Here is a 27,803-nt window from a genome sequence, read left to right as displayed (position 1 = left end):
TGTAAATGTATTGTCAAAATCATTATTTGTGATGGTTTATGGTTGATTATATAAATGTAAATATGGAACTTAAGAAAATGGACAAATATTGAAAAATTTTGTCAGATATTAGCGACGGAATATTAAATATTCTGTCGCTAATTAGCGACAAAAATTTAAATCCGTCACTAACGTTAGCGATGAAATTAAACATCAGTCGCTAGATCAGAGATGGAATAGTGTATTTTGTTTACGGTCTTAGCGACGGATTTAAACTTCCGTCATTAATTAGCGACGGATATACAAAACGTCAACGATCGATTTTTTAGAGATGAAAAAAATCGGTTACTTATTGGTCGCTAACCATTATTAGCAACCGATTAGCGATGGAATATTTCATCGCTAAAGCTGAATATTCTTGTAGTGATTGTTTTGATAAATTTTAAAGAAGAAATACTTTTTATTTTCTACCACATTAAATATCCAAAGTATAATTTGGTAACATTTATAGTACAATTTGTTAGCACCTATAATATAATTTAATAACAATTCTAATATAATTTAGTGACACTTATATTATAATTGGATAACACTTACAATATAATTTGGTAACACCTAACATATAATTTAATAACATCTACAATAGAATTTAATAGCAATATATAGCAACGTAATATCCAGTGAATATAGAATAGTGCTTTAAGATTTGTAAATTCACTTTAGAATTTATATAAAGAAGTTATTATCAATTATAGTTCCCTTTCCTTGAGATAAGGATAGTTTTACTTTAAATATAAACAAAATGATGTAATGGTTATTGACTAATTACCATGTCTTTAATTGATGCCTATTGGTAAAATCTAAATGTGTTTCACCACTAATTTAAGTTAAAACAACTAGTTAAGCAATTGTCAGTAAATAGTTTAACTAAGATTCATTATGTTTTGGCATAATTTTAGCTTTAGAGAATATCCTAGTGGTTATTTTCCTATCTAATAGCCTATTTGTCTTGCCTCTATATTTTCGAAAGTCGAGTACTATTGAGTTTCAAATCGGGAGTTTAGATGTAGTTTTCATGGAATTTCTTGTGTGGATTATTGTTCAGAGGTCTCATTTGTTTTTTTTTCTTCCTTTGGGTATTCTATTATGAAAGTAGTTGTGTGTAAATATTTCAAACAAGCATGTAAACAACTCTTAGGAAATAGTTGCCAAACTGTAGGGATCTTGCTTCAAGTAACAAATGTGCTTCCTTTATGCTATAGAACTAAAGATTTTGCATGTATCACTTTTCTGATATTGTATTTCTAAGTATCATAGCCTGTAACAACCTTCTGAATCTGCTATCAGTATTGCTCCTCTTTGTTTCACATCTTATGCAAATTCTACCTTCTTCTTCAATTTACATGCATCTGTTTGCCTTCATGTTGGTGGTCTTTATGAGGCCATGGTAGTCCAGTAATCTGTGAGGCAGGAGCTTGATGGCGTGCCGATGATACGCACCCATTCCCAACCTTCTTCTTCTTCTGTTGCTACTTCTGTCCTCCTCAGTGACCTCCTCAGTTCTGCTAGCTGCTCAGTCAGGAGCTAGTATCAATTGTGTTGTTTCGAATGCCGTTTATCGATATGAGCAGCTATGTGTTCATTATGCTGAATGCAATGGTCTAGAATTGCTTACCCTGCCATCTTGTAATTCAAAGATGACTGAATCTTCAGAGAATGGCATTGGTCTTATTGGTGCCACCTGAAAAATAGGGACATACATTGTCAGTCAGGTAACATCTTGAACTCATTTAGCAACCATTTTGCCTAACCTTCTCATTGCAATTTCTGTTGTGTATGTGTGAGTAATGGAGGTTGTTCTTCTCTTCATGTATGGCACAATTAGCATCGACTTTCGACCTTCGATCTTCCGATACTGAATGTTCGTGATACGGGTAGCCATGGCATGTCCATTTCCAAGTCTTTTGATCACTATGTCTTCTGTAAACCTGACCATCTGATCCAATGAGGAACAACTGAGTGCCATCAAAACATGGTCCTGGTGCACCAACAAGCAACACATCTCGATATGGAATTCCATGCTCCACCCACACCCATCCATCCAGTGAGTCCCAATGGTACTCCACCAATCCTCCAGCCTCCGAAATCATAAATATCGAGCCGGCTAATGCCAATTCGGACGGTCTGATTGCCGTGCCAGGGGCTCCTGAGAGGACTAAATGAGGGGACTGGTAGTGTTTGTGCCATAGCTCTGTGATCCTGTTGTATTGATATAGGCCACCATTGTGCCCAACAACAAATATGATGTTCTTCCTGAAAATTTCTTGATCCACAATGAATGCAATTGTGGTATCAGGAGGACTATAGCAATCTTTCCACTGGAATTTTCGCAGGGAGACCATGAACTGCAGCAACCTCCCTTTCTTGCTAACAAAGAAGAGACTATCTTCGATCGTCGCTCTGTAAGCTCTACCAATTGTTCCATCCCATGGAGGTCCTGTCACTACCTGTCTTCCCTTTCTCATGGCAGTGCAGTTGATCCATGACAGTTCATTTGCACTTCTTTCTCTGATTAGCAAGTTTCCATTCTCATCAACTAAAAACAAACTACCATTGTAGCTTCCTACTGCCCCTCTTATAGCTGCTGAATGTTCATGCCTCAGCCATATCCAAACACTATCTGTATATAGATACTCGAAAGCCAATCCTGTCTCTGTTATCAGAAAAAAGGATCTATCAGGGTACATCACTCGCATTCGGAAGTTCTTATCAATGCTTCTTGTTAGAAAATTGGAGGACTCAGTCGGGCTAGCTTTGTGTTTGCTCAGAGGTAGAGGTATATACTGCTGGTGTTCTTCCACTTTTCGCCTTCTTGCTGGTGCAGCTATGCTCAAATCATTATCTTTTGTCCCTAACATACAATTTGATGGTCCACGCTCATCGGTGCAATACTCGGCGTTCCATCCTTCAGTTTCAGGGCTATCTAAGAGAGACCATTCATACTTGTGTGAAGAAGTTCTCCTTCTTAAACTACTCGATTGAGTCGGACCAGATGCTTCACCTCCATGTCCAGGCAAATGGAGCTCCCCTAGTCGACCATCGTCTAGTGCGAACATGATTCTCCCACTTTGTATCTCTATGCCTGAAACTCCTCTCGCAATCTTTGCATCCTTTGGGTGCATATGATTTTCCCAAGTCCCTTCCCTTCTGTGCCAGTTACTGCCACCTTCTACCATTAAAAAGAAAGAAACTGTTAATCGATTTGTTCTTTTCAGGGAAAGAACAAAAGATCATACTCTACCTGGATGTCTACTAAGCTGATACTCAAACACAAAGCCAGTTGTTGTGGTAACGAACAATGAAGATGATGACTTCTCATTCAGTCCATTTTGTTGAACATTTGTGAAAGCACTCAGGTGATGTCCCTTGGGAGCTCCATGGACTTCCCACTTCCACTTCCTCTTGTGCAGTCGTCTCTCTACCAAAAGGCCATCCTGCAGTCCTATTACTACTTTGATCATCAAACTTTCTGAGTTTTAAATGGATGAACACTTAAACTACTGTGCTACGATCGATACTCGACCTTAGTTAACAGAAATAGAGAAGATGAGTGTGCTCCTGCTAGGCCATGTAAAGCACACCCTCCTGTTGGCTCCAAAGAAGTTTGATTGACAGAAGAGTCACTCCAAATGTGTTTCTTCCATGATGGCTTTGATCTCTTGTCAAACTCATACAAGTTTCCACTAGAGCTGCAAGCCAAAATTCAGCTTTGAATAACTTTGAAAGAAAGGTAGAAATGATACAAATTCTTTCTAAAGAGAAAGGTTTAACCAACCTTTTACAGGTGCTACATCATGACACAAAGAAACATTCTCCTACCTTATTGTGAAAACAATGCCTGGTTTGATAGCCCCTGTGTCTGCTATAGCTGAATTATCTCCGCCTTGCGGTCGACTATGATTCTCCCACCTATTCGAGTTCAAAATTTCATTTAAAACTTATTGGTTCTTAATTTACTTTGAGATTCTTCCATACCTCAAAGGATGAAACTGACTGATCTCTAACAAGGCCCCAGTTACTGTTGACAAGTAAAGCCTCCTGAAGTATAAACAAGAAAATGTAAAATCTTAGACATCATTTTGGTTAATCCAATTTACTTTACCTATCAGAAAAAAATGTAGTTGGAGCTATAAAAGGGCAATTTTTATGGTTGAAAAAGCATAAATATTCTTAAAATCTATGGCAGAAATCTTACTCTCCATCATGGGATACAACACCAGACTTGATCTGAACATTTGAACTCGACTCCTCTTCAGTTCTTCCACTTTCTTTAGACTCAAACATAAACTGGATCCAAATCGGCTGAGAATTCTCATTCAATTGCAGCTGAAACCATGTCATGAATGGAAATTAACTAGTTGGTAGAACAGAATACTGAGAACAAAATTTCAGGTGGTGCAAGGCAAAGCACCTGATATAGCTGTCCTGCTTCTGATAGTGCAAGAATAGTCTGATTGACTATGAAAACTGAAATAGCTCTAGCAGTTGGACCTGGGAGTTCATGTGGAGCAATCAGCCACTTCACACCATTCCAGAACCTCTCGAAGATCGATCCACTTTGCCCTGTCACCCAAACAGATGCCTCTGACATCCTTGTTAGGGAGATTCTTCTTCTCAGAGGCAGAGCAGCATCATGCTCCTCTTCCTCGTCTTCAGATTCAAGCCCAGCTTGTTTCTGGTCCATGTCCACAATGGATGCAGCTTTGCTGCAGTTATCATCGACACAGGAGATGAGATCATATGGCAGGCTGATCTCCACCCAGGTGTTTCTTTGCTCCTCGAACTCCCAAAACTTGTTGGTTTTCTGTACAAATTGTGTTTCAGCTGATTGGCTTGGCAACCATGAACAAACAGGGCTCACAAAGAATAACATGATCTGAGACATGGCACATGTTGCCAGGAGGAGGAGACTGATGGCCAAACCAGGCATCATCAGGTATACATGAGATTGAGATGAGAAGGAAGAAAAGAATGAAACAGTAGATTGAGGAGGGTGCTAGCTTCAAGGGAAAAATTCCTTGTGCTCCTTCATGGCATGGAAATTATAAGATGAGATTAACTGTGGAAGAATTGAAGGATCTTTTGGTTGATGCATCCATAAGCAATCAAGCATCTCAGATCAACTTCCTTGTGGTATATAATAGACATCAAGTGGAGTTGTTGGTGGTTTGTTTAATTTCTTTTTCATGGGTTGCTGGTCAACTCCTTCCTCACCCAACCAGGACAGCAATATTTTTATTTGCATGATCTTCTTACCAACATGAATTTAAGGGTTTGATGGCCATTAATGGGATTAAACTTGGATGAAGGCCTCTTCATCCACGATTTGATATCAATTGTTGCCTTCGGAACATAGTTGAGTTGGTTACTATAGGACAGACTTGCTGAAGTGGCAAGGGTCGCAATACCATCCCCGTAGTGATCATTCTCGATTTACCTCTTTACAGATGATCGTGAGAAAGATTATGTGAGACCGCTAGGGTGACAGATTACATCTTTACTGAAGTGGTTTCAATTGTTAAGTAATTACTTTTCAAACTTGTGTTGATCAAAATAGCTTTAGCTTTATTTAAATCACTTCAAAACTATTATAACAACTGATCAAAATAATTTTTGCCCTTTAGTTAATGCATGTGAATTAATTTAATATATAATGGGCAAGGTTCGAATCTCGATAAATTCGAAATAATATCCTTCTCCGTTGTGACCAATTGCAGTTTCCCGATTTACCTTTTCACAGATGATCGTGAGGTCGATCGTATGAGACCACTGAGATGGTGAATTCCACTTTTTTGTTGAAATGAATTAATTTAATACAAATAACTGAATAAGTACATCAACTTAGTATACATAAATACATTTACACATCCATTCCATGGGTAGAAGAAAAGAAAAGAAAAGAATTTGCGAGCTAAAATTGAGCAAGAGTGGATGAGAAGAACAAAATAACTCAAAAAAAACAACAAGGCATGGAGATTACTTAGTAATTTTGCAATATCCTCCTCCTTTATCAACAGCAGTCAAAATCAAGGGCATTGAATAACTATATATCTAAACAAGACTCTTGTGTGCATTCTTTATTGCAGGAGGTGACGACGATGACGACGATGATACCGTGTAGACTAGTTCATCTTCATTTGTCACAGCATAAACAATCTGCAACCTTCTCACGCAGACCTGAACACAAACTCCCAAATTGCCTTATGAAAAAGTTTACCCTCAAACTCTGGAATATAGATAGCTACATCTCATCTGAGGTCAACTAAATCATAAATGAGTTTAATCAAGCATCTTTAGCTTATTTCTCCCGTGAAACAGGCTGCTGCAATTAAAATTCACAATCAGAAAAATTGAATATGTATAAATTATATTTTAAATTTACTTTATTTTCAAGATTAATTGGGAGAAATCCTGATTCTTAGATTTTTTTTTTTTTTTAAAATAAGATTCTTCCGGACAGTTTGACTAGCTTGCCGTCTAACAAAAATTAATCATCAATATAGAATCTAATTCCATTGGTGGGGCCACCAGGAGTATCTCCAGCATGCCACGTTAGTGTCTGACAGAATCTCAAGTGCTGTTCAGATAAAGATTCCTCCATCTGAATGTATATCAATTTGTTCCTTGAAGTATTTGTCTTTTCCTCAGTTTGAGTTTCGGTTTCTATTGAAAAATTGATTTCCTTAAACGATAAATTGAATATAGATGGGATGATTGTTTTACAAGTAGGCGATTATAAATTAACTTCTCAAATGAATAAAAAATTAATATCCAATGAAGTATTGATATGGTATAATTGAACGAAAGTCCCCGGGGCAATGGTGCAACAGTAGGATATCCGGATTGTAATTCAGGGACTCGCGGTTCGATCCCCAGCTACGGCGTATTTACAGGAATTTTCCTCCAAATGGGGAACGCAATCAAAGGATGTTGGGCATCTGGATTGGCCGCCGTATGCGCTTCCTGATTTACCCTGGTGATCGGTGGGAAACTTCCGTGGGACCGGGCCGACCACCCCCAGAGATGTGGCTACTGGGATTATCATTTTTTTTTATATAATTGAATGAAAGTTTTAACTCGTACATGAGTTCACTTCATAGATGGTATTATATGAATGTTAACTCAAATATATGTGAATATCAATTAGTGTAGAACTATTGAGTAGTGTAGTTAAACGGATCAATCTATCAATCCATCAAAAATTTATCATATGACGGGGCGAGGTGGGGGAGGGGCAGGTCGACCCGCCATCTTGATGGGCTAGAAAATCTCTAACCCAACCAAACTAAGGCGGGTTGCGGGTTAGACGGGTGATTAACTCATGGACCTACCAAAAAATTTTATATATATATATATATATATATATATATATATATATATATATATAAGGTTGAAATTTTTACGTTTGGATTGCGGATTTGATAAGTTAAGCCCACGAGTCCATCAAAAAATAAAAAAATATATATAATTTTAAAAATTCTAAGTTTGATTGCGGATTAAATAGGTTAAGTCCACGAACCCATTAAAATTTTCATTTTTATTTTAAATTTTAGAAAAAAAAATTTCTCAATCGGTTGGTCAACCCAAACTATTGTGGACTAACCCGCGCAGTCACTGGTCGATCCGCACAATCAAGGGCCCAGGCGAGCCAACCCACTTAGATCCATTTTAAAATGAGTTGATAAAATATTAATCCAACTCACTTAAATTGTTTAGCGGATTGGGTCAATCAACTGGTCTAATCCAAATGGACGACTTTACTATTTAGAAGTGTGAAATCAAAATTAATTTTAAAAATTGAATTACAAAATTAATCAATTGATTATTAATTAATTAATTGATAAAGATTAATTGATGGATGATGATTGTAATATTAATTAATTGATTGATTAATTAATATTTACATTTAATCAGATTAATCATAGTTATAATATTAATTTAATTAATTAATATATTACAATTATTGGTTAATTGAATCGATTAATGACAATTTATCATGTGTTGAGTGAAAATACACATCCTATCCTATGTTTTTTCATCTTTTGAAAGAAATCCTTCACCCTTTAGGGAGTAATCCTTCATCCCTATAAAAGAAATCTCATTTCTTTAACTCAAATCAACTCAAGTTGTGAAACTCCTCTTGAGTTCTTTTTTTTCTCTCTCCTCTCTTAAGAGTTATAAGACTTCGAAAGTTCATGAAGGCTCAAAATTTGGAGTGCTTTTATTTCAAGACGTAGGTTGTTATATTCTGGGGGTGATTGTCAATAAACCATAACACCCGGGTGGAGCAATATCGTCTTATGGAAAGAAGGCTTTGCCTTCACCTCAACCTTGATACTCTTATTCATAATGATAAGCTTACCCGAAGGAGTGTGTCGATATTTGAAAAGAAACTCGACCATCATTGAGATTAAGTCAATAACTACAATACCAAGAAGGGTACGTCAAATATCCGAAGGGATACCTTGATAAATGAAAGGGTGTGTCGAAAGTATAAATGAGACAAGGTTTACATTGCCATATCGAGCTCCACCAATTCGAGCGATCAACTCGTCATTGAACTAACTTATACCAAACTCGACTGGAGAACCATGCCTTAAAGGGTTGGACGACAAAACTATATCATGGATTGCACCGGGGGTGTCATTGGACTAGAATCACAAAGTTGAGGATGATAAATTTAAACTATCCAAAAAGAGGGCTAATGAAAGACTTAAGATAGAAGCTCAAGCCCACTTAGTTGAAAACTAGACTTGAGTCTAACTCAACGAGATCTAAATGGAGGTCAAAATAGATGAGATAGAAGGATTGCATCACATAAGTTGCAATTGATCGAGTCTAACTCCTATTATGCTAAAGGCAAAAAGATTTTTTACTAGCGACGTTTCAATCATAACCAAAGGACACGTCCTTGATGTTAGGTAGAACATGCAAGTGTGTAATCTTAGCTCTAGTGCTCAACTGGTCAGCACTCCAATTAGTCAACCATAGCTTAGGCTCAGCGAAATTGGAAGATCAAGGGATGTATACTTCTTGAATTGAGTGTCTCTTAAAGAGTAAATGCGCGCAATCCTAGTCAACACTCCGATTAAATAACCACAACTTTGGCTCGACAAGATTGGAAGACCAAAACATGTATACTTCTTGAGTTGAGTGTCTCTTAAAGAGTAAATGTTATCCTGGTCAGCACTCTGATCAGCCGACTTTAATTTTGGCTCAGTGAAATTAGAAGACCAAGGGATGCATATTTTCTAAATTGAACTTTTTTTTAGAACAAGTGCAATCTTGGTCATTACTTTGATTAAGCAACCATAGCTTTAACTCAGTGAGGTAGATCAAAGGACACATGTTTTATAGATTAAGCATTTTTCAAAAACAAGTACAATCTTAGTCATCATTCTGATTAGGCAATCTCAGTTTTGTATCGGTGAAATCAAAAAATCAAGGGATACATGTTCTCTAGATCAAGTGATTCTCAAGAACAGACACAACTTTGGTCAAACTTTGATCAGACAGTTGTAACTTTTGGTTTAACACGATCGAGAGGCCAAATCAAGACATGTTTTCAATAATGAGATTGTAGCCTTATCGCGTGTAAAGGGAACTTTATCAAAGGTGTTACAACTTTTGTCTTTCCTCGCAAAGGATGCCTCTTCATTGATTATTGGAGTTATGGAGACTTGCTTATAAGCAAGATTGAGGCCCTTGAAGTGTTTAAAAACACTAGAAATGTGATTGAAAAAATGAACTAAGCAATATCATCTATGGTGATTGAGAGAGAGAATGCAGGATATTTCTCAAGGAATATTTTTCGAGGAAGAGCAATATTCATTAATCGGTTATATCTCACTCGCCTCAATCCAACTATGTTGTGGAACATGAGAATTGAATATTAAGGAGATGATAAAGGCTATATTGATAAATTTTGGATTTATTTTGAAAATTATGGAGGGAAGTTATCCTCTCGCAAACCACAAGCCCTAGTGAGTAAAAATAAAAAATTTTATAAGTCATTGAAAGGTCACCCCCAGAGATGTGGCTCCTAGGATTATCATTTTTAGTATTGGGGTAAGGTATAAATACCCAAATTGAGACCTAAAGAATTGGTTGCATAAAATGTATCGATATGTGTCAATAGATATATGATACATTATGGTATCTAAGAAGTTATCAGAAGGGCATTGGTGTAAAATGGTAAGTCTTGAAATAATTATCAAAACTTAATACCATTAAAGTAGTAAATCTCTAGTGGTGAAATTTTCATTAAATATAAAGAATTATGCAGATCCGCTAGTTAAAGAAGGTCTACTAAGAGATTAAATATATTGCATGTCTAAGAGAATGGATCTAAAACTTAATATTTGAATCAAATAGTGTTAACCTAATCATGTTAACTGGAGATCCCAATATCATAGTTCAAAATGGACAACTAAGCTATAAGATTTAAGACACTTAGAAGTAATTTCTCTAACTCATTCCTAGGGAATGTGTGACCTGTAAAATGAGTAAAGGATGAGCAAAAATTCTTAATAATTCATATATTATACTGCAAAGGGTATAATGGGATAGTCCAGGATACTCTTAACAGGAGATCACTTATATAAGTGTGAAAACGGGTCACATCAATAAAACACTTAGGAATCACAAGCATTATTTATGGTCAAAATGGACACAATAGAGAACCAGTAGAAACCTAGGGGTCATTGTGTGGATATGATTGTCTTGGTTTAGACCAATGACTAAATAATTTAAGACATAGTTCATTTGGCAACCAAGTAAATTTGATCATATTCAACTATAGAACGTTCAAAGCCACAAGCTACTTCTCTCGTTGCGATCATGTATTCGGTGATAGTTCTTGGTAGTTGGTGGTGGCATGGGTCGGGCCGCAGCTACGGTGGCGGCTTGGTGTTTCGTCGACGGTGGTCCCTTCTGAGTCGCGGTGACAGTGCGGAGTCGGCATCGCTTGCAGCAGGGAGAGCATCAATGACGAAACTCTCAACGGGGAAAGCAGTGAACATAACACGATGGTGGTCAGGGTGGAAGGCAGTGACAACAGGGCTAGGGGCAGCGGCTATGGCGATGGTTGCATAGATATCGCACGTTATTAGGGGGAACGGAGATCACAGTTGTGCTCATCAAGCCATGATTAAACGCCTACAAAGAGAGATAAGGAAGGCAGCGTCGGCTACTCGCACGCCGTTGTATCTTGGAAGGTGATCGATAAATCATAAGCATCTGGGTGGGACAATATCATTTTAAGAAAAGAAAATATTATCTTTATCTCAACCTTAATATTTTTATCTGTAGGGATAAATTTATCTAAAAGGGACATCGATATCCGAAGGGATAAATCAACAATCGATGAGATTAAATCAGTAATGATGATACCAAAAAGTATACATTTAATATGGGATGTCTCGATAATCAAAAAAATATGTCGAGAATATAAATGAGACAAAATCCATATCTTCATATCAAACTCCATCGATTCGAACCATTAATTCATTGTCGAATTGATTGATCAGATCCAACTGTTGGATCAAACAACATGCAGTTTCACCTTGTAGTTCTTTCTCAGTAAAATCAATGGAATTTTTTTCAACACAAGTGCAAGGTGGTGCCTTGTTGGTGTGTTCACTATCAGAAAAGAAAATTAAAAAAAAAAAAGCCGGAAGGAATAAAAAGATTTTTCTCAGGGACACTTATTTTTAAAATCTGATTTTTCAGTAAAGAAAAAGAAAAGAAAAGAAAAGATTTTGCATCAATCTGACTGTTTGGATGTGACCCTTTCATGCCTAGTTTACAAGTGCAAAAAAAAAAACAAGTGAAAGAGGCCAAAAGATGGTATCTTTATTTCTTTATTTCTGTAAGGATGTAAAGTTGCCGAGTGGAATTTAGAACGTCTTAACTTCTTTGGAGCTTTAATCAAAATTGATCTCAGCAAAGTTGCCTACTCGGAAAATGACTTCGTTGGACTAACAATCAGATATAAGGGTGGCAATGGGGCGGGGCGGGGGCGGGTTTGTCATTCCCATCCCCGCCCCCGAATTACATCCCCGCCCCCATCCCCAACCCCATCCCCGAACCTGTGGGTTCGGGGAATCCCCATCCCCGAACCCGCGGGGATTAAATTCCCATCCCCGCCCCCATCCCCGCCGTCCCAACCTCCGCTGCAGGATCTCCGCCGCATCTTGCGCGGCGTATTCCTCGTCGCAGCCGAGGCCGCCCAGCGATCTCCCACCCTCGAGGCCGCCAAGGCAGGGGATGTCCCGGCCCTCGTCTCTCGCGCCGTCAAGAACGCCTTCGTGTCTGCCACCGACCTTGCTGGGCTTACTAGAGGAACTTCCCGGCAGGTCTCCTCTCCCGAGGCGTCCTCCGTCGTCTTCTTCGCTGAAGATGATGTGCTCACTGCAAATCCAAGGACTACCAGCGATCCATCCAACTCGGAAAAGCCCCCGCCGCAATCCCGAGTCGGGGCGGAGATCCTGCAGCGGAGGTTGGGACGGCGGAGATCGGGGCGGGTTCGGGGATGGGGATAGTATTCCCATACCCGCCCCGAACCCGAATCCATACTCGAAAAAAACCCCGAACCCGAACCCATACCCGAAAAAACTCCCCAAACCCATCCCCATTTCGGGTTTTCCCCGCGGGGCCCCGAACCCGCGGGGAAAATTGCCACCCCTAATCAGATAACACCAGAAATATGGACCAACGGTTATCACCCCTAGCGCAATGATCTGCCCGATCATGTGGTTGGCCAATGGATAGCGCTTCGCTCGTGTGGTCATCCACATAACCCACCTAGGGTTTGTGTGGTGGCCTACGTAGACCTTCCACCTCCGTGACTATATAAGATAAGTGAAGATATATTTTCTTTTCGCACACAAAGACAATTCTCTTCATCTTCTTCGATCTCTTTCACTCTCTCACACACACATGTGAGTCTCATATCTCATTGACTTAACCGTCAAAGAGTCATGTCGATCCCCAACTGACGAGTTTCAATTCATAAGATGCAAGCAACGAGCACATCAAAGGATCTATATCAATCATAATTTCAGAGGGAAAAAAAGAGAAGTCTGAGCGGATGAAGAAGGACACCACTGTTTGAATGTGGCCCTTTCATGCCAAGTTTACCAGAGCAAAAATAATAATAATAATAAAATTAAATAAAATAAAAAAGTTGAAAGAGGCCAAAAGATGGTATCTTTATTTCTGTCAAGGATGTAAAGTTACCAAGTGGATTTTAGAACATGTCAACTTCTTTGGAGATTTAATCAACAAAACCTTTTAATTTCCTTTTTTCTTCATACCTAATAAACCACTGTGCCATGACATGATATCTTAACAACAAGTCCACAACAATAACAATAATAGAGGGGAAGATTATACAAGTGACTATTTTCATTTACCTTTCATTTTTTTATCATCATAAATGTCTTTTTAAAAAATTTTTAAAGCTTTAGAGAACAAATTTATGAAGGAGAACTTTGACACAATAATAAAATTATTATCATATAATTTGATGGTCACAGATTTAAATTATGAAAATAATCTTTTACAATTTAGAATAAAATTGTGTATAATAAATTCAATATGATTCGAATCTTCTTCGATACATCAAATTAATTTTTTTAGAGATGTCATCACAAGGAGTGATGGTGATGCTAATTGAGTTGCCAACCAAATGAGCTAACGTTGACAAATCACTTTGGTGAATGTTTCTTTTGGAATACATATTCAACATCATTGATATAGACAAATCACAATTAATTCAATTCCAAATTGCCCATCACTATCGAGATGAGGAATCTTTTGTATATAATAAAAACATAAGTAACAATCAATGGAGTTGGAATTGAAAAAGTAATTGAGTATTTTTTTTTTTTAATCTTTAATTAAAATTCAGTTTTTAAAAGCATGAACTTCTAAAGAATACTTAGAATTATTTATTATTATTATTTTTTTCAATCTAGAAAAGTTGCCTAATTTTGGCTAGTTTCAAAAAGGACATGTGTGTGTTTTTCAAATTTAGATAGTCTTCTTTGTGGACTTTGGGTTAATTTTGATGAGAAAGTTTTGAAATTGGTATTCTTATTACTTTTTTCTTTCACTAACCCACTCAAAGAAAATTTGTCTATGATCATATTTTTAGTTTATGTACCTGTAACCTTTGAAATGATATCACAATAACCACTATATTCTCTTTATCTTTGAAATGGTATTCAGGGTTTTACCAGTGTCCACATTCTGAAGCAGAAAGTGTTCTCCAATCATCCTGTTGAAGATCATAAGGAAATGAGACTAGATTCAGAAAGTGAAGGTAATGAAAAGCTGATCTTTTCTAGGTTTTCTATTCAGAGTTAAGTACCATTATTTGGATGGAGTATAAAAATGCAGATTTTGGTTCTTTACATGCCCAAAATCATCAATTTCACTTGGAAGCAAAATAAGGAGCATGTTAGCACCCGCCGCCTGTTAGGTAAAAGCATTTCATGTTCACATACTGGCTTTGCGAGCTGCGTCCAGCACCGTGAAACCATTTTCGGTCACAGAATCAAATGAAGGCTTCACGCAAGTGTGTCGGTAGCTTTAGTTCGGAGTCCAATTCGCCAAGAGGCGAGAAGTAATGATCAACCATGTCTTCTGATACTTTGTCCAATGTTGGGGGATCCCACTGCAATGTACATGGTTACAATCATGGAAATGGCAATAAAAACCATATGAAAAATCCACCTATGCCAAGCATCATTGTGGATACCTTGGGGGTGAAGTCTTTCTCGACCAGCCGTGCTCGGACACCCTATATATATACACATGACATGACTCAGGAACTTACTAGCATATATTCCCTGGAGATGAGTTCATTAAGTACCTCAAGGAAGTCGTGCGAAAGTGGTTTCGAGATCCCATGAAGAGACATTCTGTACTCTCGAACAAGGCATTCATCAAGAGTCTGAAACCTACCTTCTCTTATCTAATAAATAATAGAAGGAAATATCAGAGCAGAATAACAAATCACGCCGCATTAATTCTAGCATGAGACTCTAGAGATTACCGATCGTAAGGCAACTTTTAAACTCAACGGAGAAGCTTCTTTCAGTTTCTTTAATGCAACGATACACCATTCTTGCTTTGATCTGGCTGCCTCAATCTCCTATGTATGACAAACGAGTAACAAATAATATTGCATCAGTCTAAATTCATAAGGCCGAGTAGTGGTTGAGACTGTCACTTGACATTGTTTCAACTTTGTGAGAATATGAACTAGAGATATAAATCACTAATACATGTCTGAAATTGATTGGAGATTTGGTCAGATGAACAGTGTAATAGATAATAGAAAACTTATAAAGAACAGCTTCTCAGTTAATTGCTGCCAAGCTGATTGAAAGGTACGAGGGTAATTGATGGCTCTATAAACTAACCTCTATAAAGTTTATGGAAGAGAAACACTGTTTGCTAAAATATCTAACGTGTTTGCTAAACGCGTTACAGTACAATATAAAGAAAGCTCTAATGTTACAAACTATCAAATAGTTTTCTTGAATAGCATGCTTTAAATAAAAGCAATGGTAGAAACAAAGAACTAAAAAAACAAATGGTGATCAAAGGTTGGGGATAAACACAGGTAACTGAAAATGCATCTATTGAAAATTAAAAGATAATATTTTAAGAAACTCATTTTGGAGAGGAAGATAATGAGGGGGCTGAGAAGATGCAGAGCTTGCATTCTCATAAAAAACATGGGGTTCAGATATCATACTTTAGGGACAAAATTGCTCCTACAGCCTAACACTTATTTTACTAATAACTAAACTGTCATGCCAAGTAACATGGCAGTAGCATGCACAAATTTATCACTAAAGAAACTACAGAGGTCAAACAGATTGCAGGAAGGCTCACCAAAGCATCCACAATCTCTTCAACTGTTTCAAGGCCAAAACATTTATCTATCAACTCCAACCTGCACAGGGGGAAGAATTCAACTTAACAAAATTCAGTAGATTAAAATTATTTTGCATACTATAGATGAAGAGAGCTGGCAAAAGTACTAGTATGAACATATTGTAAAAAAAGGACTCAATAATAAACATAAATAAGAATGAATGACAAAAAAATATACCGAAAAGGTAAAATAAAAGCTTATGCATTACACACCTCATTGTTTTATGTAGGTTGTACCTCACTGAATATTATATGCAAGCAATTTTCATGAGTATTATGTGCTTGCAAATGATGCAAGTAACTAGGAATCTGCATGTTTGTTAACATTGGTTGATACCGATATAGAACACCTAAGTTTCATCAGTATCAGCAAAGATCAATCCAGTCTTTCCTGAGAAATTCATTATTTCACAAAGACCATCTAAGAAATATAAGAAAACTAAAGATTCAAAATTATTACCAACACATAAATTAGATTTGACTAGGTGGAAACGATTGTCGTTTAGCCAAATCGAGAGCGGAGATCAATGAAATTTGCTGAAATTTGGCTGAATTAGGTTTATTGAAAAAACTGAAGGATTTAGTGAACTTTTTCTGAACCCTAATGCATAGAGAGGGCAAGAGTCTTCTTCATGCTCTTGAATTTGAACATAATTTTCTCAACCACGTCAGTAATCAAGATTGTCACGAGATCGATCATTAATGTTGTCGATACTCATAAACAGACACTAGCTAGATCAAGTGTCTCATTTATCTTTCTTGCAAAGTTAATTGAGAGAAATCATTGTTAATTGGAAGAAATCTAATAAACTTGATTCAAGGGTGAGTTAGGTCTAAACAAAACTCTATACTATTAAAGAATTATCTAATTTTATCAAATAATGTAATAATATAAACTATCAAATAACTTCATAGTAAAAAAGATGATTTTTTTTTTACAATTATTGTAGTAAATTTTGATTCTTTATTATTTATTGTGATATATTTTTGTTATTTATTACTTTCATATTAATTGATATGATTTATTATTTATTATTTATTAATAATTTAAGATATGTACATTTATACTTTCTATGAGTAATCTACTACTACCGACTAGTTCGATGTATCAAATAATAAAAATAAGATGATATTAATAACTTTTTAGTATGATAATAATATGTCATTACTAATATTATGAATAGCTTGTATTACTAATCTAGCCTTACTAGTTCTAATATTTACCGTTTAAAATACAATGTATAGCCTTTAATATGATTGAACATAGTTTGCTCACACATGATTTTTTTTCTTTTTCTTAACAATTTTGATTTTCCACTGATCCAATATGATTGATATTTAGGTTTTTTGACTATCTGATCCCCAATATTTAGGGTTTTTTTCTTTTACCATTCAACCATGATACACTATCAATTTTAGCAAAAGACATCCTACAGTAAGCAATACCATTAAACAATTTTTGTCTATGCAACTTCTAATCAGAGTGTTCACCAGTATACCAATTTGGCAGCTTTTTTCACTGCCACAAAAGGAAAGGCATTCTTAGGAGATAGATCATCACGCACAAACTTCATCCATATGACTAAGTAATGATCAAACGGCATTCTCATGAGGTAGAAGAAAGGGCCCATGCAATATGTATTTACAGTGTTCCAGCATTGCAGACTACAGGTAACCAGGCTAAAACGGCTTCACAACGTATAATTATAGTTCTATCACTCTGGTCTTTGCAGCCAGATTTTACATGCCAAGGTAGGATCTCATGAGTAACAAAACAGACAGCATAAAGTACAGACCTCTGCTATTACCTAGCACGTAAAAGGCCTAAAAGCAAAGCCAATTCATGAAACAATTGACAAGCTGTTGATATAAGTTATGGTTCTACAAACTCGCATATTTGCAGCTAGTTTTTCTGTTGAAGTCAACTTTTAGAGTGGCTGTGGTAAAGATTTCATGAATAATTAACAAAGCAAAGTAATGTAGAGTTCTATAACTACTTTAATGTTATTGAATTTCTAAACTAACCTCAACTTCGTTTCCTTGCTTTTAACAGTTTGATTACTTTTATGCTCATTTTAGACCAATTTTGTTGCTAGGACCAATAGAATGGGCTTTGTACATGGCCTTTTTTAGCTTGAATGGAGCAATTTTCAACAACAGATGCAGGAGCCAACATGGCATCTAAACCTTAAACAACTCAAAGATGAGCAGATAAGTAAACTCTTGAACACATTATGGGCAGTTACGAATGTTCCAAGACTCCAACACGTAAAAGCTTTAGCCCCAAGATCATGGTGATATTTTAACCCAATATGCCTCCAATCCTCAGCCTCTGAGGAATCCAAGAGGCTGAAACAGAAGACAGTTTGTCCATATAGTCACGGCTTTAGCACTTTATTGATTATACCAATTTAATATGTTACAGTAAATTTATTTCGTGTCAAGGCAGGACTTTATATTTCCTAGGAATAACATGCTAACAAAGCAAAAAAGAAAAAAGGGAGAGAGAGAGCTCATCACTATATATTTGCCACTGCCATTATTCAAAAACAATTTTGAACTGACAAGAACAGTTCCTATTTGCTTTGAAGTTATACCTATCCACCATGCATTTTGATCTGTACTGGATAACTTTGTCATGCAATGCTAGTTGATAGACAGAGCAAAGCTGCTAGTTATTTTCAGTTGTGCTGCAAGATGGCCACACGGTAAATATTAACTCTGCTTGGATCATCTCTAATCCAAAATGGCCCAAATGTAAAAGGATCTGGCCCAACACCTAAACCCCCTAAGCAATGGAAAAGTACAATGCACAGAAACTAATACATTGCAACACATGAGACTTTCTTTGGCAGAAACATGAGAATTGAACATGGTGATGCCACACAGGTATATTGTAAGAAAACCATGCAAATAATCAATTAGATTGGTTTTTTAAAAGATTAAGTAACCACTTGAGGACAAAATACCTGTTAACAATGCTGTTTTTATCTGGATAGACAATGTCACCAAAAGTTGCGAGGGAAGCATCTATCGTTGAAGGATCATCAGTGACCAACTTAGCAAGCCGTTCATCAACCCAATTAAGCCTCTATCACCAAGAAAGAAGTTACATAGTAACAAAACCAAAAAGTTGCATGGACAAGTTTTCAAAATGGATCAAAGAAACACACAGCACTCATTGTATAGTGTGTAGCAAGGCCAACTGCAAGCATATCAATTCCATTAAGTCTTTCACCTGTCAAGGCCAAATATTCCCCTACAGACAGATAATAACCAGAATGTGTTCACTCTTAGGGGGAAAAAAGACAAATGAAATAATTAGTCAAGAAAGATCCAAAAGAATGTAATAAAAATGCAAGACCAACTTAAACAATGCCTATAGGGCTACCAACCTTGCCAGCTATCTAAACGCACAGGATATCTATGATCACATAAACTCTAGTAACCTCCACTTTATCCAGATTCTTTTGTGTTAGAAGAAACCCATGGAGGCCTAAATATTTATAAACTATATTGCCATAAAATCAAACAAGCTATATAGTATGACAATCACAAATAAGGTATTTGTGGGAACACCAGGTATGAGCAGCAAAACAGGCAGTGTAAAGCATCAGATATTGGCAGAATGAACGTACACAGGATAAAAGAATTGTTATGCATCATGAGTGTAACATAGTAAAACGGGCATACCTATATAACCAGTTAGATGTGACAGGTAGAAGGAAGCTCCAGCATCAGGATGGAAGCCTATGTGAATTTCTGGTGTAGAAAATATCTGAAATTGTTCAGGCAAGTTGTTACTCATTGCATCCCAAGCCACTAACAGTTGATCATGACTATCAAATGTTAGGCCCCCAATATTTGTCTCAGCAAATGGATCTTTAATTGTCTTTTATTGTGCAAGGAAAATCAAACAACCAGCTTATCTTAAAAACTAAAAAAAGAAATTTAAAATGGCTCACAACCCAATAAGTATCATTATATCAAGAACATAGAACTCATACAGTCTTATCTGTTGCAACACGAAATGTCCCAGGAAAGGAGACTCCTGCTCCACCCCCCATGGTAATACCATCTAGGATAGCCACCTGCATGAAATGTTAAACACCAAAACTCTTACATACCATCTAGGATAGCCATCAAGGAATAAAGGAATGGGGAAAGAACAAATTTTATAAGTGAAACATTACATACACAAAATATTGTCAGGAAACAAGTGTACCATCATCATGACAATGTCTTGGCAGACAAATTATCAAATAGTGCAGTAGTTGAGGTTAAGCAAGTCAAAAAGATTAAAAGATCTTCAGGATTAAATTACCTAATTCTCTAGAGTGAAACAACACCTCAGAAAATAACTAATATAGCAGAAGTAGATGAAGACCATTTTTTTGAACTTTTCTTCACAGGTCAGATTAGCAAACTTCAGAGAGTTTATATATCCAAATACTAGAGAGATAAATCTAATCTTCTACCTTAACAACATTTAAACCAAGCATCTGATAAAAATAAATAAATTGGTTTATAATGTTTGCAATAAGAACACCAATCCTCCCATTTCCAAAACTAAACATTTATGAGAAGCAAAGAGAAAACTTAAAAATGTCTATATGCAAAATGACAATAAAACTTTGAAGAGTTTCAGGTCACACTCACATGAGGCTTTAAATAAGTCCCTAAAATGTAAATAAACATGTATAGATTCCTGAAGAAGTCCTTGCAGTCTTCCACCTTGCCTGCATGAGAAAACTAAAATGTCACAGGAAAACCACAGTAACTAGCAAAATAAATTGTCAAGATAACAACTTAAAAATTGATGGATTTGGTCAGACACAGAATTAAAGCAAATCCAACAGCCAATGTTTCCACCAATAGAAGGAATGGGTAGAGTGGATAGAACCACTAAACAGGTTATATTTTAGTTTGTATATTACAAGTGTTGAAAGCCACATGCACCTTAAAGTGCTAAGGTATTTTGCTCCTTAAAAGTGCTAGGGAATGGACAGACCAAGAGGAAAATGGGAAATGATATGCATATTTTATAAATTTGCTGATTCAAAAATAGCTGAGTAAAACATGGCTTAACAATTATAATAAATCAATTGTGAATTAATTAAATAAGTAAATTTAAGTTGGCCATTAATATTTATGTATAGCAGATATTATTTTAAACAATAAGTACTAACTATGAAATTATCTATAATACTATAGAATTCAAATTCACTACACAATATAATTCATTCATTATAATAGCAATACATATTTATAATTAATAAATTAAATGATATTATATTTATTTAAACATATTAATATAATACGTAAGTAACTTATTTATCTTAATAGTTATGTTTCTTGTGTTGGAATCATGAGTGTGGATCCAAGTGTCCAAAACTGTCTCATTTAAAACTTTTCATATGACTAGTGGAAATATTCGGTGTCAATATCCAATACGTGCACAGAAAGAGTAGATGAATAGTTCTAGTTTCATAGCTTGATAGTTTTAAACTCTCACTTATAACTTAAATATAGGTTAATTATTATTACTCTTAAACTAAAACCATCAATGAAAAAGTTATAGTTTCGGTACCATCTCATGCTATGTCGGTATTTTTTTGGTACTTACTGATTGAATCATTAATAATAATAATAATCAACTTTTTATAATTAATAGGTTGCTTAATAATTAATTAAATTATTATATTCATGTCCTTATATTTATATTTGTTGATTAATTTAATCACCTCACTCTTTATATTAAATATGCTTACAACCAATTAAGTTTTAATTTTTAACGTTAGTCATTTGCAAATTATATAATATATTCATGTCCTTACATTTATATTTGTTGATTAATTTAATCACCTCACTCTTTATATTAAATATGCTTACGATCAATTAAGCTTTAATTTTTAACTTTAGTCAATTGTAAATTATATTCTTCATTTGTTTCATAATAATTTACACTTATAATTTATCCAACTTTTGCAGGCAAATCAGTAGAATAAGCAACAAAAAAATGAGAACTTAGTACTCTATAAACTAGGGCATATTTTGCCTTTAAATTTTATAGCATTGGAGCAATTTTAAATTTAAAGCCCAAGAAACTTTGATTATTCAGTATGTAATTTTGTTTAAATGAATGTATACACTTTATGAAATTGTGTATAAAATTTATTTTATTAGCATTTAATAAAATAAATTATGCACTACTTATCAATTTGATTCATTATTTTGGGATGAAATGAAATAATTTAAAATTGGCCTATAAATAGATTTTAATTTGGTTTTATTTTTTCTATTAATTATAATTATTAGAGTGGATGAAAATAAAGAGATACAAGATTTTTCAAATTTTAAAATATTATACTTTAGACTTAAATTAAATTTAAAATTTTATAACTAAATTTATTTAATTTTATAAATATAGAATTTCTAAAAAAAATAACTTGAATTTGACTCAATCAAATTTGCAAATTTTAGTGTAAAATCAATTTTAAATTTGAAAATTTTTTATACTTCAATTTGAATTGGATGGAATTTTTAAAAAATAATTTTATCAATTTTATCCATTGTACTTATCATGTAAAACAAATTAAAAATAGTGAAAGTAAATAAATATATTATTTTTAATTAATAATTTTTTATTTAATCAAAGCATCATCAAATCCTTATTTTTTCATCGCTCACTCACACAATCTTTAAACATCAATAATAGAACATAAACAAATCTTTGTTGAACATAGACACTAAACGTTATCCTATTTAAAGATTTTGCATTTTAAATTATTTTTTAAAAAAAATAGTGACTTATTCAACTAAATCAAATTAATATTTTAAGTATTAGAGATCGAGTGAAAAGTCAATTTAAGATTTGGTGAATTGTATCGAGTAGAGATAAGTGGGTTCAAACGATATTTGAATTTATTTTGGTTTTGGTCAACTTAAAACCAAACAAGTTTTAAGCTTCTCCTCCACTCTTCCCTCCAACACCAATGTCAGCGCTTGGTACCACCAACGCCAGCCTACCGCCTGGTACTCCTCTCTTCTTTCCCTCTCCCTCTCCCTCTCCCTCTCTAATTTCCATCACACTCCTCCCTTTCTCTCCTCTCCTACTTTCATTCCATTGATTTCTCTTCTCTTCCCTCCCTCTATTTCCGTAGTGTCATTGTATCGGAGTCATCTCGATGTCGTTCAGCAATCGGAACGATAAAGTCCACCTGTGCTAACCGGCACAGCTTGGCACTAGAAACCATGTTGAAAGTCACATTAGGCATTGACAACCAATGTTAAAAATTTCTGAACAACTATTAATATTACTGAATTTTAATATTATACCTATGCAAATGGAACAGTTGTTGATATCTTGCTGAGGTGCTACTGAAGTTTCAAAAGGGAAGCAAAACTATGACATGTTATTGTCTTGTTTCCTTCTTTCTGCTCTCTTTGAATGTCTTGCAGTATCAGTATCCTACTTTTACTTCCCAGTCATAACCACTAATTTTTTCCATTATTTTGTTTTTCTCTTGCCGTCCCTACATGCTTGGCAGAAGGAGAAAAAACAAATATGAAGCTTTTAATGTAAGGTGTTTATCTTATTTAGCTACTGATATACAGGCTCCCAACCTGGAAGACTGACTATTCACTCTGATTCTCTCACAAAAAATCATAAAAAGGACACTTTAAAAAACTACCACTAATCATCTATTTCTACCATTTGTCATATATTTGCAGCCATGAATATATAGGGCATAACAATTAAAGAAATCAAAACACTAGATTTTGCATTATGACAAATTCTCTCTTCCCTGTTATTTTATTGTCAAATCATACCAACACCTCACCAGTGTAGATGCTTTCAAAGTTCAGTGCCTACTATAAATCATTTGAGGATGATCCAAACCAAGAGCATACCTTCATTAATTAAGTGATAAAGAGCAACAACATCACCACCAGCACAAAATGCTCTGCCACTGCCCTTCAGAAATCAAAAGGACACGTAAGTTTCAGTTCTGACAATAAATACTTAAATTTCTTAGGCAAGAAAGTCCTCAATAATAATAACAAAAAGTTTTCCAGAAAGATGGTCCTATGTAAGCAAGAACTCACTTTCATGATAACAAACCCAATATCTGGGTTATCCTCCCAAGATTCATATAGTTTCTTCAACCGATTTGCCTGCGGAATAGAATAGAACAACTAAATTAACCTCACTCCAGCAATAGAATGAACATAATCACACTAGAAAATTACCATATTGGTCGTGAGGGCATTCAGATTAGAAGGCCGGTTGAGGATGGCAGCACGAGCACTTGCCTTACCCTCCACAAGCACCTGAAATCCAGCAATAAGAACCTAGAGAAGATGTCAAAATGAGAGTAAAAACAAACTTAATGATGGAGACTGACCTCCTTATGGGGTTGATTGTCATGGGTAGAAATGGGTCGTGTTGTAGTAAAGAGAGGACGGTAGATGGTGGAGATGGACCTCCGGACTTGGGCAAGGGCTTTGAATCGTTGCATATCTGCAAGCTATAATGATTAACCCATCCATCACTTAGTCTTCCAAAAGCAAACGACAAAATGTGATCTATTTATTTATGGCTTTGAACAAGATTTTTATTGATGATCTATATTTTTAGGCCCCTTATGAAGAAAGAAAGCCAGCTTGAGGTAAACAAATTAAATTAATCATGCAATCAAGGTTATAAATGAACTGAAGTTTGTAAACGAGCTAAATATTACTCAACAAGAGTTCATTTACTTTGATTCAGTATTAAAAAAATAACAAAGTGAAACATATTTTTAACTTGGCAAATAAATAAACAAGTTTGAACACTATGAGCAAGAGCAAAGGTAGGTGAAAGAAAACGGGATTAACCCCATGTAATACTTGAAAGGACAAAGGTTCAAATCAAATTACCAAAACTCTATTTAATGCACTCAAAAGCATTTTTGCCATATTTTTTCTTCCAAAACCAACATGCTTTAAGCTATCAAGGTGATTTTCAAAAACATATTGAGGGTGAAAACATGATTATTATAAACAGAATATCGTACCAACGACTTCGTAAGAATGTTAGGTAATCCAAGCAAGTAATTTTGAGTTAAAACCTCAAAAATGACCTTGATATCCCAAAATAGGGCATTCTAGAAAGAATATTTGCATTGTAATGTTTTTAACTAAAATTTGTCCCATAATGTCTTTGGTATCCCAAAATGTTTTTAAATAGCAGATGGGATATTGTGGATCAAGAGTGAATGCAATAAATTCACTTGATCAACAATAATCCTAAATTTGTCGATTCTTCAACTAAAATTTGTTTTGAATAAAGTATGTAACCCAATTAAATCCTATGCAATCATATATGAAATAATAACACTTATTTAAAAAGAATAACAGTCTAACATTATTGAGCTATCTATACTAATAATTTTAATAATATTTATAATATATTTTTATTATTTATAATTTATATTAAAGAATATGACATTATTTGTATGTTGAATTATTAAAAATTAAATGTGAAATGACATATAAACACTATGTTTAAGATTTTAAAACACCAATTATAATTTCATGTGAAATAATATTATTATACCTGCTTCAATTTTTTATTTTTCACAAATATTTCATTATCCCACTAGTTCAATACAGCCTATACTTGAATTCATTAAGTATCCTAACAACTATAGTTCATTTTCACAGTCGGCTCAAAGGGGGGTATGGATAGAAATGGAGGCGCTAGCAACAAATGAAAGAGGATAACAAATAAGCTTGTTTGTAGCAAGAAGAAACCAATAAAAAATCTAATGTAAATTTATATTTGGGATTAATGGATGCACTCCTTAGAAGTTGGCACTTGAATAAGAATAAGCTCATATCCACACACTTGTCTTCAATGACTGAGTCAAAAAAAGGTCTAATCAATAAGACACTAATTAAAATGGAGTAAGAATTAAGACCTTCCATGGGTTGTAGGACATCAAGATAAGAACGGAGGATGGGAGGACCAAGAGACAATGGATAAGCTCTAGCTTCAACCAAGTGGCAACAAGAATTGATCTACTGGAAGAGGGAGTTTAAATTTGTGACTCTCCAACATTGACAGCCCCATGCCGTAGAATAGTGTGAAGAGGAGATAATCTAATGGCGAAATGATGCAATAGTGGATGGAATCAAAAGACTTGTTGCCAAGAACTCTAGAAAGATGTGGATCTCAATCTCGCTTGGGATCAAGGATTGCATGAATTTGACGAACATGTAAAGAGTTACAAGAGCAAGATTGAAAATTGGAGACATTGAGCATGGAAAGGAGAGAGCTACAAGAAGGGAAAAGAACTACAAAAGCGTCCGACACATGATGAGGGTTGCCACTAAAGACAATGGGTTGGGTATACACAACTTCCCAAAATACCAGAACTCAACCCCTTTTAATTAAAAGGGTATCCACGCAAAATACCTAGCTAAATTTGGTAAAAGATTACCCGAACCCTCCTGTTTATTTAAATAGGGCACCTGCCAGGTATTCAATCCTATCAAATGTCAAGTTGGATAGTTCCAGATACCGGAACAAACTGGTACCTAATTAAATGGAGCAAAAAAAAAAAAAAAAGTGGAACAGACCAAAACACAGAGGGTAAACTTAGCTCAAGAATCATAATGACTCGCAAATATAAGAAACCTAACTAATCTAACGATTCATTTTTCACTGTAAAAAATCTAATCAACATAAGAATTTTTTATCTAGAAATCCAAGCATCTGAGCCAAAAAAGATCCTTCTTCTAAAAAATCATAAAATGTTTGATTAAAAAGTTTTAAAGAATATACATACTCCTAAAACAGAAATTAAATATAAAACAAAAAATATTTGTTTTCACCTGATCCTGCTTCGACGGAGTCGAAGAAGGAGAACTACGTCGTCGGAGAGAATAGGACTGAGGCTGTAGCGGCTGGAGGAAACTGGATGTTGTGTGACAGAGACTGCCCCGCAAGTGAGACCGATCCTTCTGCGAGATCAAGGAGGAGGAACGGCCTGCGATATCGGAGAGGAAGACTGATCTGCGGGAGAGAATACGATGGCCCACGGAGGGCGGCCGTCGAAAGGGACTGGACTGGGGGGTAAAGGGGAGGACTGAGTGTGGGAGAGGTGCCTGGAAGGCAGACGGAGTCGGCGACCGCCGCCGGCAGCTGCGCGGCTGCGGTTCAGAGATCGGAAGAGGGAAGAGTCAGCGGAGGAGAGTGAGGACTGCGGCTGCGGTTCTAGCGAACCATGCGAGGAATAAAAATAGGAGAATTGCTAAAATAGCCCTGTATTTTTTTATTATTATATAATTGCTATTATTTTAATTTATGACAAGAGAATAAATAAAATTTATAAATTTAAGTTAATAAATTTCCTTAAATTAAAAATTAAAAATAAAATAAAATAAAAAACAAAAGTCATTTTAAATATAACTCTTCAGCGATGGAATCCATCACCCCAATGGTCTTACACGGTCAATTTCATGATCATTTATAAAGAGATAAATCGAAAAATTATAATCGATCCTGACGAATATGACCTTAAATATCACTCAATTTAATTGGAAGGAAGTTTTTATTATTATTTTTTGATAGCGTCGTTGAAATCATTTATGCTTATTATAAATAGATTGTCAAATATAACAAATATATATTATTGAAAAAATGACTTTTTTTAAAATGATTCATATATAGATAAAATAAGAGAGGTTAGACCCCTCAAATGTACAATCAAAAGACCAGCATTATAGCCCAGACAGCACTAGCTGTTGAGCACACACATATGACC

The 27,803-nt window shown here is 35.3% G+C and overlaps 2 protein-coding genes across 6 annotated transcripts; both read right to left on the bottom strand.

Annotated features, from left to right (window-relative positions):
* Window positions 1-1,204: 1,204 nt before the first annotated feature.
* LOC141836182 (uncharacterized) lies at window positions 1,205-5,117 on the bottom strand. Of its 2 annotated transcripts, none has more exons than XM_074723614.1 (9): window positions 4,451-5,117; window positions 4,235-4,365; window positions 4,015-4,077; window positions 3,859-3,948; window positions 3,563-3,728; window positions 3,281-3,473; window positions 1,791-3,208; window positions 1,655-1,720; window positions 1,205-1,548 (listed from the first exon to the last, which is right to left on the bottom strand). In XM_074723614.1, the coding sequence occupies exons 1-9, from the start codon at window positions 4,970-4,972 to the stop codon at window positions 1,414-1,416; spliced, it is 2,784 nt and encodes a 927-aa protein (XP_074579715.1). In that variant the 5' UTR covers window positions 4,973-5,117; the 3' UTR covers window positions 1,205-1,413. The 2 variants fall into 2 exon arrangements, with proteins under 2 accessions (XP_074579715.1, XP_074579716.1); XM_074723615.1 differs by having other exon boundaries at window positions 1,791-3,205.
* Window positions 5,118-14,168: 9,051 nt separating this feature from the next.
* On the bottom strand, window positions 14,169-27,213 carry LOC141836064 (small ribosomal subunit protein mS47-like). Of its 4 annotated transcripts, XR_012602438.1 has the most exons (16): window positions 26,872-27,213; window positions 24,399-24,521; window positions 24,244-24,345; window positions 24,100-24,168; window positions 23,905-23,968; window positions 20,650-20,729; window positions 19,998-20,081; window positions 19,684-19,768; window positions 19,164-19,249; window positions 18,960-19,081; window positions 15,949-16,009; window positions 15,101-15,199; window positions 14,918-15,019; window positions 14,804-14,845; window positions 14,414-14,719; window positions 14,169-14,320 (listed from the first exon to the last, which is right to left on the bottom strand). XR_012602438.1 is itself a non-coding variant. In XM_074723469.1 (15 exons), exons 2-15 carry the CDS (start codon window positions 24,510-24,512, stop codon window positions 14,600-14,602), a joined length of 1,230 nt encoding a protein of 409 aa, XP_074579570.1. In that variant the 5' UTR covers window positions 24,513-24,521; window positions 26,872-27,213; the 3' UTR covers window positions 14,353-14,599. The 4 variants fall into 4 exon arrangements, 3 of the variants coding, with proteins under 3 accessions (XP_074579570.1, XP_074579571.1, XP_074579572.1); XM_074723469.1 differs by lacking the exon at window positions 14,169-14,320 and having other exon boundaries at window positions 14,353-14,719; XM_074723470.1 differs by lacking the exon at window positions 14,169-14,320 and having other exon boundaries at window positions 14,353-14,719; window positions 24,399-24,514; window positions 26,872-27,204.
* Window positions 27,214-27,803: the final 590 nt, after the last annotated feature.

Source organism: Curcuma longa, chromosome 10, assembly GCF_044706935.1.
Source record: "Curcuma longa cultivar G26 ecotype Majalengka, Jawa Barat chromosome 10, ITB_CL_G26_1.1, whole genome shotgun sequence".
In the NCBI taxonomy this organism is placed as follows: domain Eukaryota; kingdom Viridiplantae; phylum Streptophyta; class Magnoliopsida; order Zingiberales; family Zingiberaceae; genus Curcuma; species Curcuma longa.
This window is presented reverse-complemented; position numbering and strand designations above follow the sequence as displayed.